Source organism: Chiloscyllium plagiosum, unplaced genomic scaffold, assembly GCF_037043375.1.
Source record: "Chiloscyllium plagiosum isolate Xiang-an unplaced genomic scaffold, Cpla_swu_hap1 HiC_scaffold_20, whole genome shotgun sequence".
Classification (NCBI taxonomy): domain Eukaryota; kingdom Metazoa; phylum Chordata; class Chondrichthyes; order Orectolobiformes; family Hemiscylliidae; genus Chiloscyllium; species Chiloscyllium plagiosum.
The window spans coordinates 10,307,740-10,327,090 of record NW_028270158.1 but is presented as its reverse complement, the minus strand read 5'-3'; the positions used below and the strand labels follow the sequence as shown (position 1 = coordinate 10,327,090).

At 42.5% G+C, this 19,351-nt stretch overlaps 1 protein-coding gene and 1 long non-coding RNA gene across 3 annotated transcripts; both read right to left on the bottom strand.

The window, feature by feature from the left end:
- Positions 1 to 3,525: 3,525 nt before the first annotated feature.
- On the bottom strand, positions 3,526 to 4,695 carry LOC122560457 (interferon-inducible GTPase 5-like). Its single transcript, XM_043711089.2, has one exon. The coding sequence runs from the start codon at positions 4,693 to 4,695 to the stop codon at positions 3,526 to 3,528; it is 1,170 nt and encodes a 389-aa protein (XP_043567024.2).
- A 10,095-nt stretch (positions 4,696 to 14,790) lies between these two features.
- LOC122560862 (uncharacterized) lies at positions 14,791 to 19,163 on the bottom strand. 2 transcript variants are annotated; one of them, XR_006314834.2, is made up of 3 exons: positions 19,040 to 19,163; positions 17,142 to 17,273; positions 14,791 to 15,143 (listed from the first exon to the last, which is right to left on the bottom strand). It is a non-coding gene; the product is annotated as an uncharacterized LOC122560862 (long non-coding RNA). The 2 variants fall into 2 exon arrangements; XR_015760617.1 differs by having other exon boundaries at positions 19,022 to 19,159.
- Between the last annotated feature and the right edge of the window lie 188 nt (positions 19,164 to 19,351).

The following is a 19,351-nucleotide window of genomic DNA, read 5'->3' as shown; positions in this document are numbered from 1 at the left end:
TATTCCCTCTTGCACTCTTGAATAATGTCTTCTTTTTAATTTTGAGGTAACATGTGATATTAATAAATCAACACATGAAGGACAGTCAACTGCATTAGTACATGCATATGCTTCACAATTAATCTGTATATTCATCTAATTTTCTTTCAATTAATTTTTAATGTTTTTTATATTTATTTACTTAAACTATCCATAAAAATGATGAGGCAGCACTGGAGTATTTTAATGTATCCATATACTAGGGAGAAAAGAGAAAAGCTTGCATTTATGTCAAACATTTCATATCCCCTACATTCCAAAGTACTTTACAGCCAATGAAGTATTCTGAATTAGAGTCATTACGGTAATGTAGGAAATATGGAAACTTCTTTGCACAAACAACAATGTGATAATCTGATAAAACAATCCATTTTTCTTTAATTTACTGATTCCTGTTTAAAAAAGAATGACAAAGCTTCCTAGCTTTATATAAGCAAATGATTAATGGAAGTCATTCGAATGGGTAAGTTGCGGGATTGTCTGTATCAAAATGTCCAATCAACAGCTAATCCATACGAGTTGAGAAGGAAGAGATCAGAGTTCATTTTCAGCAAGTTATCTCTGGTGTGGAACATCACCAGCCAGGGCAGAGGTCGGTAAACAGCAGAAAAATATGCAACAATCTTCCTTTGAACTATCTGATCAAGCTCTGTGACTTCTCTGCAAACTATTCAAGGAGGACTAGCCATTCAAATATTCCACGATATAGTTCACTCAGTCTTTCAGAAAGTTTTGTGAATGATTTGTGATGGAGACAAAAGCTGAGGGAACACAAAGTACCTATGGGTGTGGGATCATTTGTGACTTGCTTTTGGGGTTGGGTGGTGTTGCCCCTACTCTTTTGTGAGTCACCCCAGGCCCAAGTAATGACTGCAGGCCTTGCTTAACAGTGTATCTTTGGAGGAGATACATAAAAAGACTGCAAAAAGGTCTAGATAAAGTGAATGGGCAAACATTTGGCAGATTGACTATAATGTGGGAAAATATGAGCTTGCAAGAATGATAAGGCAAGCGAGTTTTGAGAAGATTTGTAGCTCAGGTTGTGGTTCTGGATGTAGGCTTGCTCGCTGAGTTGGAGGGTTCATTTTCAGACGTTTCGTTACCATACTAGGTAACATCTTCAGTGAGCCTCCGGACAAAGCATTGCTGATGATTCCTGCTTTCTATTTATATGTTTGGGTTTCTTTGGATTGGTGATGTCATTTCCTGTGGTGATGTCATTTCCTGTTCTTTTTCTGAGAGGGTGGTAAATCGGGCCTACATCAATGTGTTTGCTGATAGAGTTCCGGTTGGAATATGATGCTTCGAGGAATTCATGTGCGTGTCTCTGTTTAGCTTGTCCTAGGATGGATGTGTTGTCCCAGTCAAAGTGGTGTCCTTCTTCATCTGTATGTAAGGGTATTAGTGAGAGAGGGTCTTGTCACTTTGTGGCTAGTTGATGTTCATTTATCGTGGTGGCTAGTTTTCTGCTTGTTTGTCCAATGTATGTTTGTTACAGTTCTTGCAAGGCATTTTGTAAATGATATTAGTTTTGCTTCACTATGATCATGGCTGGTCCTCTGTCTCAATGCCATCTTTCTGCTTTCTCTGCATATCTTTCCATTTATATCAAATATCGAAAAACCTAACTTTCTTAAATAAATGGACTTGGCCTTCATAACCTCATGAATAGAATTACATAGGTTCACTAACCTTTTGAGTGAAGAAACCTTTCTTCATCTCAGTCCTAAATAGTTCACTCTGTATCCCGTGACTGTGTCATCTGGTTCTAGACTCCCCAGCCAGGGCAAACATCCTCCTGGCATCTAGTCTGTCCAGCTCTATTAGAATTTTATACGTTTCAATCAGATTTCCCTCTCATCCTTCTAAATTCAAGTGAATACAGGTCCAATTTATGATATATTGAATTCAAATTTGAATTCAAATTCACTGTTGTGGTCGAATCCCCAGACCATGACCCTGGCTCTAGGGGTTACCAGTCTAGTGGCATTTTGACTACATAGCCACCTCCCCTTGACTATGGGGGAGGAAGGTGGGGGAGAGGAGGGCCCAAAACATGGAGCTAAGATTGCACTCCACCCAGTCCTGAACAGTGAAACAGGCTCGAGGGGTTGGATAGCAACAGCTCCATCGCTTGAAATCTTCAAGATCTATCTTCAGATTATTCCTATTCAAAGGTTTTCATATCTCCCAACTCAGAAGATCACGTCTGGTTTAGTGAGCATTACCCATTGACGTTTTGGCAGACTATGGAGCTTAGCCTGTGTTGCTGATGGAAGTGGCCTCCATCTGCTCCTGTTCCTTTTGATTGTACAATGTGGTAAGAGCTGGAACCTTGGGACACAGCGACTGCAGAGGTGAATCCTTTTGTGAAGAAGACACGTGTTTCCTTTGACCACCCATGAGAAAGGCTAGAGGAAATGGCCTTGGGCATTCTTAATTTGGAACATCTAGATGTTTTCTAAATCAACCTGTTCAGAGATGTTATTACACACCTGTGGAGATTTGAACTGGGCCTCCTGGCTCAGACAATGGTGCACTACAAGAGTCATAGAATCATACAGCATGGAAAAAGACCCTTCGGTCCAACCAGTCCATGCTGAACAAGACCCCAAACTAAACCGGTCCCACCTGGCTGCTCCTGGTCCATATCCCCCCCAAACCTTTACACTCATGTACTTATCTGAATGTCTTTTAAGCGTTGTAACTGTGCCCACATCCACCACTTTCTCTGGAAGTTCATTTCACACATGAACCACCCTCTGTGTAAAAACAATTGCCCCCATGTCTTTTTGAAATCTCTCTCCTCTCACCTTAAAAATGTGCCCCCTAGTCTTAAAATCCCCCATCCTAGGGAAAAGACAACTACTATTAACTCTATTTGTACCCCTCATTATTTTATAAACTATTATTAGGTCACCTCTTGATCACCTACACTCTAGGAAAAACAGGCCCAGCCTATCCAGCGTTTCTTTATAACTCAGGCCTACCATAAATGGCAACATCCTGGTAAATCTCTTCTGAACCCTCTCCAGCTTAATAATATCCTTCCTATACCCAAGTTGCTGGATCACTAGCTTGGGCCTCTGCAATTACTGATCATTACTGGTATCCCCGCTTTTCAAAAGGTCGCTTTACGCCACTTTGCTTTCATGAAAGACCTACTTTAGTACCTGTTTTGCTAACCAAAAGAAATTCAAAGAGGATTTTCGCTTTTACGAAAGTAACTTTTCCCATATAAAGCTTCTTCACTTTACGCCATTTTGGCTTACGAAAGGTTTCATAGGAATACTATCCCTTTCGGATACCATTCCCATGATGCCATGGCCCCTCAGGTATTTTCATATTGCTCATTGAAGCTGAAAATGGCGGCTTAGAAACATGTGACTGAAGCAAGACTGCGAGGGTGTGGAAAAACGAGCAGAACACCTGCCCTGTGGCGGATCCACAGCTTGAACAAAGCGAATGAACATGCTGGGTTTGCCTTTAATTGGTTTCAAATGCAGTCGTCACCAGCCTTTGTGTGGTTTTCACTCGCTCGTTTAGCGAATCCTTTAGGAGCGCGGCAGTGAAACAGAACGAAGACACCGCTCCAAAGATGGAAATAATCAGGGGTGTGACGCGCAGTTTGACCTCAGCTACTGTACAGGCGACAGCAGTGAAGCATAGCAGTGTTCGGATCAGTGCTCGGGATATTTTACCTGGCGGCACGATTGCAGTTTGCAGAGATGGCAGAGGCTTACCAGTTGTGGCAGCCAACTTCTGCAAACACTTATTGCGTAGATCCCGGTGGTGCCAGAGATACACGAACCCTGCAACCAACAACCCCAAGCCAGTGGCAAAGGACAATCCAGGAACAGGTACTGCTCCCACGGCTCCAGCCAGCGTCGCTGTCATCCAGACTCTTTTCTCTAACATTTTTCTCTTCTGCTCCATAATCTGGGACGTCACATTAGGGAGAGAGAGCAGGAACGCCGCCTTGTTCACGTTTTGCAGGTGGTTTGCGAGGGTCAGCTTTAGTGCGGGGAAATCAAACTTATCTGGGTGGAAAGCGGAAATCAGAAAGACTTCGGGTGCTGCAGCATCCGCCTCTTTGAAGTTGCTGGCACAGTCCGTCCTGAGCTTTCCTAATTCATCGCCAAAAGCCACACTCTCCATTCCCTCTGCATTGCCAGTCAGACTGTCAACTTTCGTCTGAACCAAGTAAAACGGTTTGCCCTCTTGTAGGATTGCTTTAGCAGACTCCCCAGCGTTTCCCTTGAATCGACAGTCTGACACAATGATAAATATGTCATATTGTTCAACGTTTACCGTCTTTAGGTAATCATTCAGTTCCAGATTAGAAAGGTCCATTCCTCGAAGTTCCCAGAATTGGACATTCGGCAGAACAGGGTGTGGATATCCAATTGGTTCTTTAATGGCTTCAGTGTCAACAACTCTTCCCTCCTCACTCATTTCAAGATCTATCATTGCCGTGATCAAGGTCGATTTCCCTGAGCCTCCTTCACCCATAACTGCAATGTTAAGCTGTTCACTATCCAGGTCATCTAATTTATTCTTTATTTCTGGTATAACTGCTTCTAAACCACCAGCGTTATAACTGGCTTGAAGACGTTCAATTTCTTCCATATTGAAGAATGTGGAAGACGCAGTCATTAGTTCTGTGAGGAAAAAAGGAACACTTACATAATACATCCAGATTTACCATATATCCAATTGACCCTTCAATGGAGAGTACTCATTGAAAGTAATCTCAACATAACTAGATTATGAACAATATAAGATGCAAGAAATTAACCCCCAGCACAAGTTTATTCACATGGCATCTGCAGAGATGAATAAGCTCCCTGTCTTACTCATCAGCATCACATGCAATACCAAGTCAAATGAAGGAGGCTAGCATAACAAATGGACGTCTAACAGGTTAGAGGAGTGAAACAAACACAGCAAATGCTGGAGAAACTCAGCAGGTCTGACAGAAACTTGTAGAGAGAGAAACAGAGTTAAATTTTGAGTCTGATGTGAGTAGGCACCAAACTTGAAACATTAACTTGCTTTCTCCACAGATGCTGCCAGACTTGCTGAGTTTCTCCGGCGTCCTCTGTGTTTCAGATTTCCAGCATCTGCAGTATTTCGTTTTTCTTCGAGGGGAGAGGAGTGGTTTGGCATTCCGGGATGCCAAGTCAAAAAATGTGCAACTTGCACAAGAAATGTGCTGAATCAGAAGAATGGGTTGCACACCAATTTATTTCTGGCCTGCCTTTCATTGAATCATAGAGTCTTTCAGCAGACTAGGAGTTCACTTGGCCCATCACACCTTTATTGGACCTTGGAAAGAGTTGCCCAATTTAGTTCTGAATCTGTTTCTCCCCCATACATCTCCAATTTTTTTTTTGCAAATACATGTCCAAATGCCTTTCAAACATTCTATGGATCCAAATTCCATCATTTGGACAGAGTTCTGCAGATCCTAAATTTTTCCTCATTTCATCATCCTTTAGCCAATTATTTTAAATCACTCAGCTATGTGGAAACAATATGTAGGTAGTCCAACTAGGAAAGGGGCTGTATTAGACCTTGTATTGGGGAATGAGCCTGGTTAATCTGATTGAAGTTTTAGTGAGGAAGCATTTTGGGAACAGTGATCATAATTCTATATGTTTTAAGCTAGTTATGGAAAACTAACTAGCTTTCCATAAGACTGGTCCTTGAGTGAAAGTGCTAAACTGGGAGAAGGCTACTTACAACAGTATTAGACAGGAATTGGAGAAACTAGTTGGCACAGTGGCTCAATGGTTGGCACAGTGGCTCAATGGTTAGCACAGCTGCCTCACAATACCAGGGATCCAGGTTCAATTCCCGCCTTGTGTAACTGTCTGTGTGAGTTTCCTCCCATAATCCAAAGATGTGTGGATCAGGTGAATTGGCCATGCTAAATTGCCAAGTCAAGGCTAAATAGGGGAATGGGGCTGGGTGGGTTACTCTTCGAAGGGTTGGTGTGGACTTGTTGGGCTGAAGGGCCTGTTTCCGTACTGTAGGGAATCTAATATAAAATAAAAATTAGCTTGCAGGAGGCTTTTTGACACATCTGACAAGTGGAAGTCTTTCAAAAGCCATTTGATCAGAGCTCGGGACCAACATGTTCCTGTGAGGATGAAAGATAAGGATGGCAAGATTCAGGAACCTTGGATGATGAGAGATGTTGTACATTTAGTTAAAAAGAGGAAGGAAGGCAACAGAAATCAAACAAGGCCTTTGAGGAGTATAAAAGAAGCAGAACAGAATTTTAAAAAGAAATTAGGTGTGTTAGAAAGAGCCATGAAATGGTTTTGACAAGGAGAATTCCAAGGCAATTTGCACATTTATTAGGAGCACGAGGATAACTAGGGAAAAGGTAGGTCCACTCAAGAACACAGGAAAGCATTTAAAGACACAGATGATGTTAAGTTTAGAGTGGGGTTTGTTGATACTCTGGGGCATGTTAATATTATGAAAGAGGAGATCTTAGATATCTTCAGGTAGATAAGCCCCAAGGCCTGAAAGGATCTATCCCAGGATACTGAAGGAGGCAGTGGAGGAGATTGCTCAGGCTTTGACAGAAATCTTTGCACCTTCTTTCATCACAGGCAAGGTCCTGGACAACTGGAGAATAGCCAATGCTGTTCCTTTGTTCAAGAAGGCAACAGGGATAATCCAAGAAATTATAGGCCTCACATCAGTGGTAGGGACATTATCGGATAAGATTCTTAGGGAAAGGATTTCCTTACATTTGGAGAATAACGGACTTAGTAGGGATATTCAGCATGGCCTTTTGCAGGGGAAGTCTTCTCTCACAAACTTAATTGAGATTTTGAGGAAGTGACGTAGACGATTGGTTAAGGACAGGCAGTGGATGTTGTCTGTATTGACTGTACTAAAGCATTTGGCAAGGTTTCTCCTGGAGGCTGCACTAGAAGATCTAATTGTATGGATTCCCTGATGAGTTGGTAAGTTGGATGTAAAAGTGGCTTAGTCATAGAAGACAGAGGGCAGTTGTGGAAGAGTGATTTTCACAGACTGAAGGTCTGTGACCAGTGGTATTCCATATGGATCAGTACTGGGACCTTTGTTGTTTGTAATATATATAAATGAATTGGATGAAACTTTGGGTCGTCTGGTTAGTAAGTTTGCAGATGACTTGGAAATTAATGGAGTTGTAGACAGTGAGGAAGATTGTCAAAGGATGCAGCAGGATTTAGATCAGCTGGAAGGTTGGGCAGAGAAATGGCAGATGGAGTTTAATCCAGACAAGTGTAAAGTGATAGATTTTGGGATGCAAGAGGAAATTAAATGGCATTAGGAGCATTAATATACAGAGGGATCCAAGTCCATAGCTCCCTGAAAGTGGATAAAGTGGCAAAGAAGGCATATAGTATGCTTGTCTTCATTGGTTGGGGTACTGAATAAAGACATTGGTAAGTCATGTTGCAGCTGTATAAAACTTTGGTCAGGCCACATTTGGAGTATTGTGTGCAGTTCTGGTCGCAGCACTACAGGAAGGACGTGGCGGCTTGGGAGAGAGTGGAGAAGACTTTCCCAGGAGTTGCCCGGATTGGTGTATATTAGCTATAAGGAGAGGTTGGACAAACTTGGAATGTTTTTGCTTGAGCATCAAAGGTGTTCTGATAGAAGTATATAAACTTATGAGAGGCAATATTAGCGTAGACAGTCTGCATCTTTTCCCAGATTAGAAATCTCAAACATTAGGGGCCATAAGTTTAAGGTGAGAGGGGAAAAGTTTAAAGGAGATGTGTGGGGCAAGTTCTTTACACAGATGATGGTAGGGTCTGGAACACACTGTCAAGGAGGTGGTAGAAGCAGATACAATAGCAAAGTTTAAGAGGTACTTAGACAGACACATGAACAGAAAGGAAGAGAGGAATATGGACCATGTGCAGACAGATAGGATTATTTGAGAAAGGCATCATGAGTGGTATAGACATAGTGGGCCAAAGACCTGTTCCTGTGCGTAGTGTTCTATATGTTCTATATTGACCCATTTGCAAGAGGAAATAGCTCTTTTTTTTAACAGCCTTGTAATTTGGAGTATCTAAGTTTCCCTAGAATCTTCTCCAATCTCTTCAAGAATTTAAAGTGATTTGCAAATGTGATGTTAAAAAAATCCTTTTTACACAACAAATGGTTTGGGTTTTAACTCCACTGCATGGACGTGTGGCGAATTCAGAGTCAACTCATGAATTTAGGAGGTCCTTGGTTGATTGTTTGAATAGAAACAATGTATAAGGGTATGGAGATAAAGCAGGATAATGGCATTGAGTTGTGATGCTCATTGGAGAGCTGCTGCAGATACGATGGGCCAAATGGCCTCCTTCTACATGTAACAATTCAGTGAACTGCAGAGAACCTTATCGCTGACATTGTTCTGGGTAACATTTCTCTGCACCCTCCACAATAGGCCCTTCAGTTCCTGCTGTGTGCTACTAAGAATTGTACACATATTCTATGCATCGCTGGGATAGTATCCAGAGTTCTCAGGCTAATGTTTTAGGTTCAAACCTCATCACAGCAGCTGGAAGAATTTAAATTCAATTCATGCAATGCTGTCTCCCATTAATGATGACTATGAAACTATCATTGGTTGGAAACCCACTTGCTTTTTTAATATCCGGGTGAGACATTACATGGTCTGCCCTACATCTGACCAGAGCAATATGGTTGACTCTGAACTGGCCCAGCAATCCACTGGGTTCAAGGGCAATTAGGGATGGACAACAAATGCTGACTCTGCTGGCCATGTCCACCTCCCATTTAGGAATCAACATAAGGGACAACTGAATCCTTTAAATGTCCCACAGTCGAACAGCAGTTTGGGCTGAAATTCCTTAATATTTCTTGTCCTCTTTATAGTTATCAGCAAAGCTGACAATGTACAAGAAATTGGGGCGGCATGGTGGCCCTGTAGTTAGCATTACTGCCTCACTACGCTAGGGACTCAGGTTCAATCCCACTCTTGGGCGACTGTCTGTGTGGAGTTTGCACGTTTTCCCTGTCTCTGTGTGGGTTTCTTCTGGGTGCTCTGGTTTCCTCCCATAGTCCAAAGGTGTGCCAGTTGGGTGGGTTGGCCATGCTAAATTGCGCACAGTGTCCAGGAATACGTAGGGTAGGTGGATTAGCCATGGGAAATGCATGATTACAGGGATGGGTTGGGTCTGGGTGGGATCCTCTTCAGATGGTCCATGTGGACTTGATGGGCTGAATGACCTACGTCCACACTGTAGGGATTTTATAAAATGGGAGATCTGTGAAGGATTGAGAATATTTATGACAGGTTCATCTGACACTTGGGAAGAGCAGTGCCCATGTTCAAAACGGATGACAAAACAACAGCACACCATCAGGCTTACAGCGATGGGGTTAGAGTAACCATGGAAAACTAATGGGAATCAATTATTCAGAGTAAATCTGAGGGTCATCTGCATAACCTTTAACAATTATCATTCAGGATTTCCAAATGACTTTCAAAAGGCTGTCCTTTAAGCTTAGCATGTGGGAATGGATAAGGGATTGTATAAAACAAAGGTAAGAAAGAATGAAGAGTCCTTGGAGAAGTTCACTTTGAATTTGGGAAGAACTGACTAGGGGGTCATCAGGGTTGAAAGTATTCCAACTTCATAAGAACGTAGGAACAGAAGGAGACCATTTAGCCCCTTGAGCCTGTTCCCCCGTTCTGTGAGATCATTGACTGATCGGTGGCCTAACTCCACACAGTTGCCTTTGGCTCGTATCCTTTCTGGATTCAGCTTTGTAGATGAGGGAAAACCTGGAGCAGAATTATGCTTCAGACGAAACAACTGACTAGAATCCAGTTATTCGATGTTATGGCTGGATTAATGAAAATAGGCTGCTGACCATATTAATGCAGCAACTCATGCCTCATTAATCCACATCTTGTGTTCCATATATCACTGATCCTTCATTGTCGCTGGGTCAAAATCTCAGAACTATTCCCCTAATGGCATTGGGAGGTCAACCTCCAGCACAATGACTGCAGCGGTTCAAGAAGGCAGCTCACCACCATCTTCTCAAGGAGCAATTAGGGATGTAGGCAATAAATACTGGCCCAACCAGCATCCCATGCATGAATAGAGAAAGATTTACAGTTTACGGGAAAGACACCAGTGGTTGAGGGGGCGATGAACAAGGTTAGAACGATTTGGCACAGAAAGATGCCATCCAGCCCATTCTAACCCACCTTGCAACATTTTGTCCAGAGCTTTGCAAGTTACAGTGCTGCAGGTGCAGGTCCAGATATCTTGCAGCAAGCATGCTCATCTGCATCAGGGCTTTCTTTATGTACTGGGTTCCAAAAATTACTGCACACCCCGATTGCATTTCCCAAAGCGTCCTCAGCATTGTTCCTCTCCCCTTTACACTTCACAGATTCTGCTCTAAAGAGATAACGATTCACCATCTCTCACATCTGTGCAGTCTCTGCACTATTCTCAGTGCTTAGCTCTTAACTCTAGCCCGTGTCTGCAGCATCAGCGCCACTGACACTGAAAAAGCCCCCTTCCCATCCATTCCTGTTTTTAATTCTGCATTTGAGGGGCTTTGAAAAATTCCGGGCTCGCTCGCCGGAACAAGAGAACCACTGCAAAAAAAAACTTACAAAACGTCCCAAGATCAAGCTGCCAGGACCGTCTCAGAGGAATTGTGCGTAAAATCACCGCAGTGTCGTCCATCGAGCGGTACACACCTCCTGTCCCGAGGCTAAACCTTCACAAGGTGAAAGGGAGAGAGAATCCGCACAAGCAAGACTGTTCCAGGACGGTCAAGGTGGAAAGGGAATGGGAAGCCTGGTGAATACTGCATTTAAATATTGAAAACTGACTGTACCACTTTTTTTTTCTCTTGAAGCAGGGGGCCAGTACAGATTAAAGGTCTACATTAAAAGGGTGTCATCTCAATCTCAGTGGAACAGACACTGGCTGACCAACAAGCCATGGGGGGGGTGTTTGGGTGGGCAACACATTTTGGTGAAATGTTTTCGACTTGAAATCACCAGCGTTCGTTATTGTGGATGCTTATCCTGGTTCCACAGTTCTGATGTGTAGATTTGACACTGAATCCATTTATTCAGATAGATTATTGATCAATAAGAAGATGGAATCAACCCTGATCTTATTAAAGGGACGAATAGCCTAATCCTGCTCCTAAGTTCTACATCCCTGTTTTCATACTCTCCCATACAGTATGGAAGAGACTCTTCAGCCCAAGGGCAAAATGCTACTCTAAATCTACACGAGTCCTACTTCCCAGCACTTGACCCATAGCCTTGAATGTTATGTAAATTTAAGCTCATTGAAGTACTTTTTAAAGGTTTCCTGTGTCAACTAACCTATCTCTCCTCACCTCAGGCAGTACATTCCAGACTCCCACCACCCCCTGGGGAAAATTTAAACCCTTAGCCTTTCACTTTATACCTCCTTGCTTTTGACCCCTCAACTAAGGGGATCTGTTGCTTTCCATCCACCTTGTCCATACCCCTCAAAATCTTATATAGAGTTACAGAGATGCACAGCACGGAAACAGACACTTCGGTCCAACCCGTCTATGCTGACCAGATATCCCAACCCAATCTAGTCCCACCTGCCAGCACCCAGCCCATATCCCTCCAAACCCTTTCTATTCATAGACCCATACAAATGCCTCTTAAATGTTGCAATTGTACCAGCCTCCACTACATCCTCTGGCAACTCATTCCATACACGTACCGCCCTCTGCATGAAAAAGTTGCCCCTTAGGTCTCTTTTATATCTTTCCCCTCTCACCCTAAACCTATACCCACTAGTTCTGGACTCCCCAACCCCAGGGAAAAGACTTTGCCTATTTATCCTATCCATGCCCCTCATAATTTTGTAAACCTCTATAAGGTCATCCCTCAGCCTCTGACGCCAGGGAAAACAGCCCCAGCCTGTTCAGCATCTCCCTGTAGCTCAGATCCTCCAATCCTGGCAACACCCTTGGAAATCTTTTCTGAACCCTTTCAAGTTTCACAACATCTTTCCGATAGGAAGGAGAGCAGAATTGCATGAAATACTCCAACAGTGGCCTAACCAATGTCCTGTACAGCTGCAACATGACCTCCCAACTCCTGTACTCAATACTCTGACCAATAAAAGTGAGCATACCAAACGCCTTCTTCACTATCCTATCTACCTGTGACTCCACTTTCAAGGAGCAATGAACCTGCACTCCAAGGTCTCTTTGTTCAGCAACACTCCTTAGGACCTTACCATTAAATGTATACGTCCTGCTAAGATTTGCTTTCCCAAAATGCAGCACCTTGTATTTATCTGATTTAAACTCCATCTGCCACTTCTCAGCCCATTGGCCCATCTGGTCCAGATCCTGTTGTAATCTGAGGTAACCCTCTTCACTGTCCACTACACCTCCAATTTTGTTGTCATCTGCAAACTTACTAACTGTACCTCTTATGCTCGCATCCAAATCATTTATGTAAATGACAAAAAGCAGAGGGCCCAGCACCGATCCTTGTGGCACTCCACTGGTCACAGGCCTCCAGTCTGAAAAACAACCCTCCACCACCACCCTCTGTCTTCTACCTTTGAGCCAGTTCTGTATCCAAATGGCTAGTTCTCCCTGTATTCCATGAGATCTAACCTTGCTAATCATCTCCCATAGGGAATCTTGTTGAATGCCTTACTGAAGTCCATATAGATCACATCTACTGCTCTGCCCTCATCAATCTTCATACTTCAACCAGTTATCCTATCACCCTTCTTTGCTCCAAAAATTGTCTTGAGCTTATCAAGGCTTTCTTCAGAGCTAAACTGTTCCATCCCTTGCAACATTCTGGTGAATCTCCTCTGTACTCCCTCCACCACACTACACTGTGGTGACCAAAACTGCACATGGTACTCCAGCTGTGCTCCTGTATGCCCCTCCCCCCACCTTGTCTCAGCCGGATCCCTCCAGCCTGGCACCGCCTTCCTGACCTGCAGTCTTCTTTTTGACCTCTCCGCCTCCATCCTACTCCGACCTATCACCCTCACCTTGACCTCTTTCCACCTATCACATTTCCAACTCCCCTCTTCCAAGTCCCTCCTCCCTACCTTTTATCTTCTCCTGCTGAACACTCTCTGCTCATTCCTGAAGAAGGGCCTGTGCCCGAAACGTCGAATCTCCTGTTCCCTGGATGCTGCCTGACCTGCTGTGCTGTTCCAGCAATAAAGTTTCAACTTTGATCTCCAGCATCTACAGACCTCACTTTCTCCTCCTGTATGCCTTAACTACCCTGTTAACTTGACAAACTCCCTAAGATCCCTCTGTTTAGCTGAGCTTCCTAATGTCCTGCCATTCATTGAGTAGACCCTTGTTGTATTACTTCTTCCAAAGTGCATCATCTCACACTTATCAGGGTTGAATTCCATCTGCCACTTATTTACCCATCTGACCAACCCATCAATATCCTCCTGTAACTTAACACCTTCCTCACCATCAACCACGCAGCTAATCTTTGTGTTATCCACAAACTAACTTATCATCCCCCGCCATTTTCTCACATGTAATTTATAAATATACGTTAATTTTTTGGGGGCCTTGAGCTATGTCTAAAGTCACCATCTGCTTTAAGGGGAAAAATGTTATTTAAGGTAAATTCTGAGACAAATCAGAGGTTAATTTCTGTTGACATGAGTTGATATATGTATTTCTGCTTCTCAGTGAAAACGCATTTTTAAAGGTATTACTGACATTTCCGCACAATGTCCTGTGATGAATGCATGTTAACTGGAAGATATGGAGTGGGTAGTGTTAAATTGTAACCTTAAAACCTTACCTTGCTAGCAAATCTCTCCATGGTTTTGCCCCTCCAGATCTGTCACACCTCCTTTAAAATCACAAACGCTCATAATACATATACTTCTTTGATTCTGGCAAATTGCACGTCTCCTATTTGAATCACTCCAACATTGTGGCCGTGCTTTCAGTTCCTCTGCTCTTTAAACCACTCCTTAACTAGTATGTAGACAGGCCAACAAGGGGCAAGGCCACATTAGATTTGGTACTCGTTAATGAATCCAGCCAGGTGTTACATTTGGAGTTAGGTGTGCACTTTGGTGAGAATGACCACAATTCGGTTATGTTTACTTTAGCGATGGAAAGGGATAGGTATATATCGCAGGGCAAACATTATAGCTGGGGAAAAGGCAATTACAATGCAATTAGGCAAGATGCATGTCCCTTAAGAAAAAAATTGTCTAATATTTATTTTCATTATTTGTTTAAATATAGACAAATTTACCTGTTTTTGTTATGCTTTCATTGGCTGTGGGTATCACTGGCAAGGCTAACATTTGTTACCAATCCCAAATTATCCTTGAACTGAGAGGCTTGCGAGGTCATTTCTGAGGGAAATTAATAGTCAATCTTATTGCTGATTCCTTATCCCACTCTTTCAATGGTCACAACAAGATTTCAATTTAAAAATGAAAGTTATATTGCTAATATTATGACTGCATATTAGACTATATAGCTCAGTGTTAGAAAGGTCAGCCAAGTTCCTTAAAGTAACAAATAAAGAAATTGTTTAATGTGAAAAAAAATTACATAAACAAAGATGCAAGGATTATCAACATATGCAAAGATATCCAACTCCTTCTTGAAAAAATACACACAATCATAACCATAACCATCTACAAGCCTGGCAAAGGGGGGGGGGGGGGGGGGGGCGGGTGTGGGTGAGGTACCTCTGCAGAATGCTGCCTTAGAAGTACTTTGTACCAATACAGTAATGGTTACATTTGGAACATAAAATTATTCACTGATTATTCCCAGATGCTAGTCTATAGCTGAAGTCACTGTCTGCACAGACAGTTGGCCTTGAGGTTTCCTCTTGGATCAGTTCTGCTAGTTGAATTCTCTTTCTCTGGAGACAGTGGTATCGATTCAGCCTTCTCCTTTAGGAACCCTCTACTTGTGGTGATGAGGTCTTCCAGTGGGTTTGCAATTCACAAATTTTGATGAGAAAGAGAGATAGAGAACAATGGCTGTTCCTCTGAAGGCAAGTTCTCTCTGACCATCTGTGTACAAATCACAAATTGGGTCACGTGACCTCTCTTTGACCTCCTCAGTGGACACAGTGTCTCCATTCCAATAGCTTACATTAAAGATACACATATACATCCAAACAATGATATTATAAAGTAACAATTCAGCAAACACATTTTTTATAATACTAGCTTTAAGTTCTAGATGTATTCAACTCATATTTCAGAGCATTAATCTCGGGCTCTATTTCAGTGACATGGAGTTAGGTACGCACTTTGGTGAGAGTGACCACAATTCATTATGTTTGTTTTAGCGATGGAAAGGGATTGGTATATATTGCAGGGCAAAAGTTATAGCTGGGGGAAAGGCAAATACGATGCGATTAGGCAAGATGCATGTCCTTTAAGAAAAACTTTACTTTTTTCTCCCATGTCCTACCTCAACTCTGCAGTTGAAGGATAGTACTAAGATGTTGATGAACAACTGTTGTGAACAAATCTTTACATGTTGGAAGAGCAGTCCAATGATGTTTATCTTATAAAAGTGCAGTACCATGTAAGAAGGTGATCACTTATACACTTACACTTACATCTTCGGTGGACTAGAATTATGCCCAACGATGAATGAAAAAGTCTGGTTTTCTTATTGCATGACTGAGAGTTCATAACGAAACCTGTGATATAACAGCTAATGCAAACAGGATTCTGAGGTATATTCACCAGTCAAATCACCATAAAACAAAGTACAGTTTGGTAAAGCCTCAGTTGAAATCCTCTGTCCAATTTTGGTCACGCCATATGATGGCAGAAGCTCTGAGATGGATTCAAATGAGGGAGACACGATTAAAGACACATTTAAAACATTTTAATTGCCCACATTGTCTTAAGGAGCTGTAATCTTTTGAGAACCAGAGATTCAGGGCTAATTTAATCAAATTTTGTAAAATTATGAAGGGAACAGATTGTGTTTATGTGAACTAATAATTTCAAATGAACAGGAGGAAGTGGATCATTCAGAAGATTATGTGGAGGAGCAGGGATCATACTTACAGCTAATGAAAGGCAGAGGTAAGTGAGGTGATAACCACTGCACCTTAATTTGCTGCATTACATCAAGTGTCAGCTGATTATTTTCCAATGGTGGGTTAGGGATCAGCTCAAATTGTTATGTCAATCCAGGTCAATCTGATTTCCTGGACTGGTTTCGTTTGCTTAATGGGGTCAGAGGTCACAACAGATGTTTTCCCATTCTTCCACCTAATTGGTGAATTTTATCTGGCTACCCAGATGGAAAATAACAGTAAACCTGCAAATAACACATACTTGTCTGACCCTCATCTTGTATGGAGCTCAAGTCCACTCATTTCCAAATATTATTGATTTCTTTTCTCTCTCTGGGAATTATTGCCTCTACCAGGAGATCACATCTCAGGGAGGGTGCATGGTGGATGTTTATATTGTAGAATTGTACATGCTAGTTAGACCTAGGAGTAATTTCTTGTCAGATAATTTTGTATGGATGTCAATTCAAGCACTGAAACCACCAGTCAAATTCATTAGTAACCCACCTCTGTAGACAGTAGACAGCTGTCAGTTCAGCAATTTAGAACTCATTTAGAAATGTCCAATATATTAATTGCTATTTTCTAACATATATTTTCATTGGAGAGGTTATTAAGAATATAAGGAGTCAGGTGATTATAAAGGAACAGGGAAGAATGAGTGCATAAAATGCGCACATGTGCCAGACCTACCATTGCTAAGAAGCAAGGTATTTTATGTAGACTCATTCTACCTTGTTCCTTTATAATCACCTTCTCAGAAATGGTAGGTCCGGCACATGTATGCATCAGTCAAAGTTGAAGCATTTGCTACCATCTTCACCCAGAAATACCAAATGGGTGATCCCTCTCAGCTTCCGCTTAAGGACCTGACAATCAAAGTGCCCATTTGCAGTCAGTTCATTTCTACTGACATCCATAAATCACGTTACGTTTCAGAAAAACACCAAAACAGGGAAAATTCACAAACCTGAAACATCACCCTCGTTTCTCTCCACAGATGCTGTCTGAACTTCTGACGATTTCCAGCAATTTGTGATGCTATTTCAGATATCCAGCATTCACAGTACTTGCTTTGGGATCATATTTCTTTGGTTTAGTACTGATAAAACAAATTTAATCATTTCTCAACATCTCTTAACACTTCAAATGGTCTGTATTTTCTTCTATGCAGATTTTGCTTAAATATCAGTCACTTGTCAGATGCTAAGTTTGCTGACAAGTTTTTAACTACACAGAGGCTGCTCAAAGGCCAGATGTGGCCAGTTTAGTTCAGTTCTGGTTTCATGACCAAAGACTACAGCACTGTTTGTTTTTAAAATCATTGTCAATTTACATTTGAATTGTTGTTTTAACACAGTAAAATGTCCTAAGTTGCTTCACACGATTATTATCAGACAAAATTTGCCCCAACCCTCAGCCTCCGACACTCGAGGGAAAATAACCTCAACCTATTCAGCCTCGCCCTATAGCTCAAACTTTCCAACCTCAGCTACATGCTTGTAAATCTTTTCTGAACCCTTTCAAGCTTAATATCTTTTGTGTAGCAAAAGTTACTGTTCAATTGGGGGCTGCTGGATGGGTGACAGTCATAGAGTCATGCAGCATGGCAACAAACCCTTCAGTCCAACCAGCTCATGCAGAACATAACCCAAACTAAAGTAGTCCCACCTGCCTGCTCCTGGCCTATAACCCTTCAAATCTTTCCTATTCATGTATCCATCTAAATGTCTTTTCAACACTGTAATTGTACTCACATCCACCACTTCCTCAGGATGTTCATTCAGCACTTGAACCGCCCTTTTCTGTAAAAAATAAATTGCCTCGTGTCTTTTTTAAATCTTCTCCTCTCACCTTAAAAATGTGCCCCCGAATCTTGAAATTTCCCATCTTAGGGAAAAGACAATTACTATCAACTGTATCTATAACTCTCATTATTTTATAAACTTCTTTCAGGTCACCTCTCAACCACCTACGCTCCAGTGAAAAAAGTCCCAGACTATCTATCCTTTCATTATAACTCAAACCTTCCATACTCAGCAACATCCTGGTAAATATCTTCTGAACCCTATCCAGCTTAATAATAGAAAGAAGAAAAAATCTTGCAGACTGTTGAAAAGATTAAAGATAAGACAGCTGCAAGATCTGAGAAGTCTAACACACACACACACACTCTCACTTCCCATCACCTTCCCCCCCACCCCACCCACACACACATACACAGTCATTACCCACCCCCCACACACACCCAGATACACAGTCTCTCTCCCCATCACGTAGACACACACTCTGTCTCACACACACGGAATCGCTCTTTCTTCCACCCCCACCCCCTAAATACACTCCCCCTCTCTCACACGCGCACACATAAATCTGTAGGGTGCAACTGCAGATACATTCTATTTTGTTCACAATTTGTGGACAGTCAGTCAGTCAGTCAATGTGGCATTGTATAAACTCCTACTTTGGAAATAAAACCAGTCTGACTCCAGAATGAGACACACGAGACTCCAAACAAGACCTCATGCCCAAAACTCATTGCCTGACCTGAGGTGTCACCGCCTTTACATTGATAACACCTTGAGTTATTGCAGGGCAGTGACTTGAAAGAAATTCTGAGATTTCCATATTAATCAATTGAAACATGCACCTCCATTCTAACTGATGCAAGGCTTAAGAGACAGCTTTGGTGCATTCAATTCGTTGTACGACCCTTTGATCTTTTCCTTATAAATTCTGTACTTAAGATCTTCCTCTCTCACTAACACCTGATGAAGGGGCAGCCCTCCAAAAGCCAGTGTTTTCCAATAAACCCACTGCACTATAACCTGGTGTGGTGTGATTTTTAACCTTGTACAACACCGGTACCTCCAGGACAGGAGCGGGTACGGAGAGGGAATACAAGAGGACCATGGAGAGAGTGGATCAGCTCTGGCAGCCCCCAGTGTGGGCAGGAAGACACAGTGAACACTCCCAGGCACTTCAAGGCCCAGCCGTTTCCATCGTTACCCAAACGGGCGGAGCGATTGGTCGCGGCAGGCCCACGTGACCCGTGTTTATATCACGTGGGTATGCCGCCCGCCGCCTGGCATCTCGGGAGTTGTAGTTTGTGCGGGAAACCGGACCTTGGTCGCGGTTTACTCCTTGCTCGCTCTTCCCCGTACGTGGAGGGTGGACTGT

Bases quoted from the DNA above. Each gene is read 5' to 3' on its own strand.
- LOC122560457 (XM_043711089.2), bottom strand. From the start codon at position 4,695: ATGACTGCGTCTTCCACATTCTTCAATATGGAAGAAATTGAACGTCTT.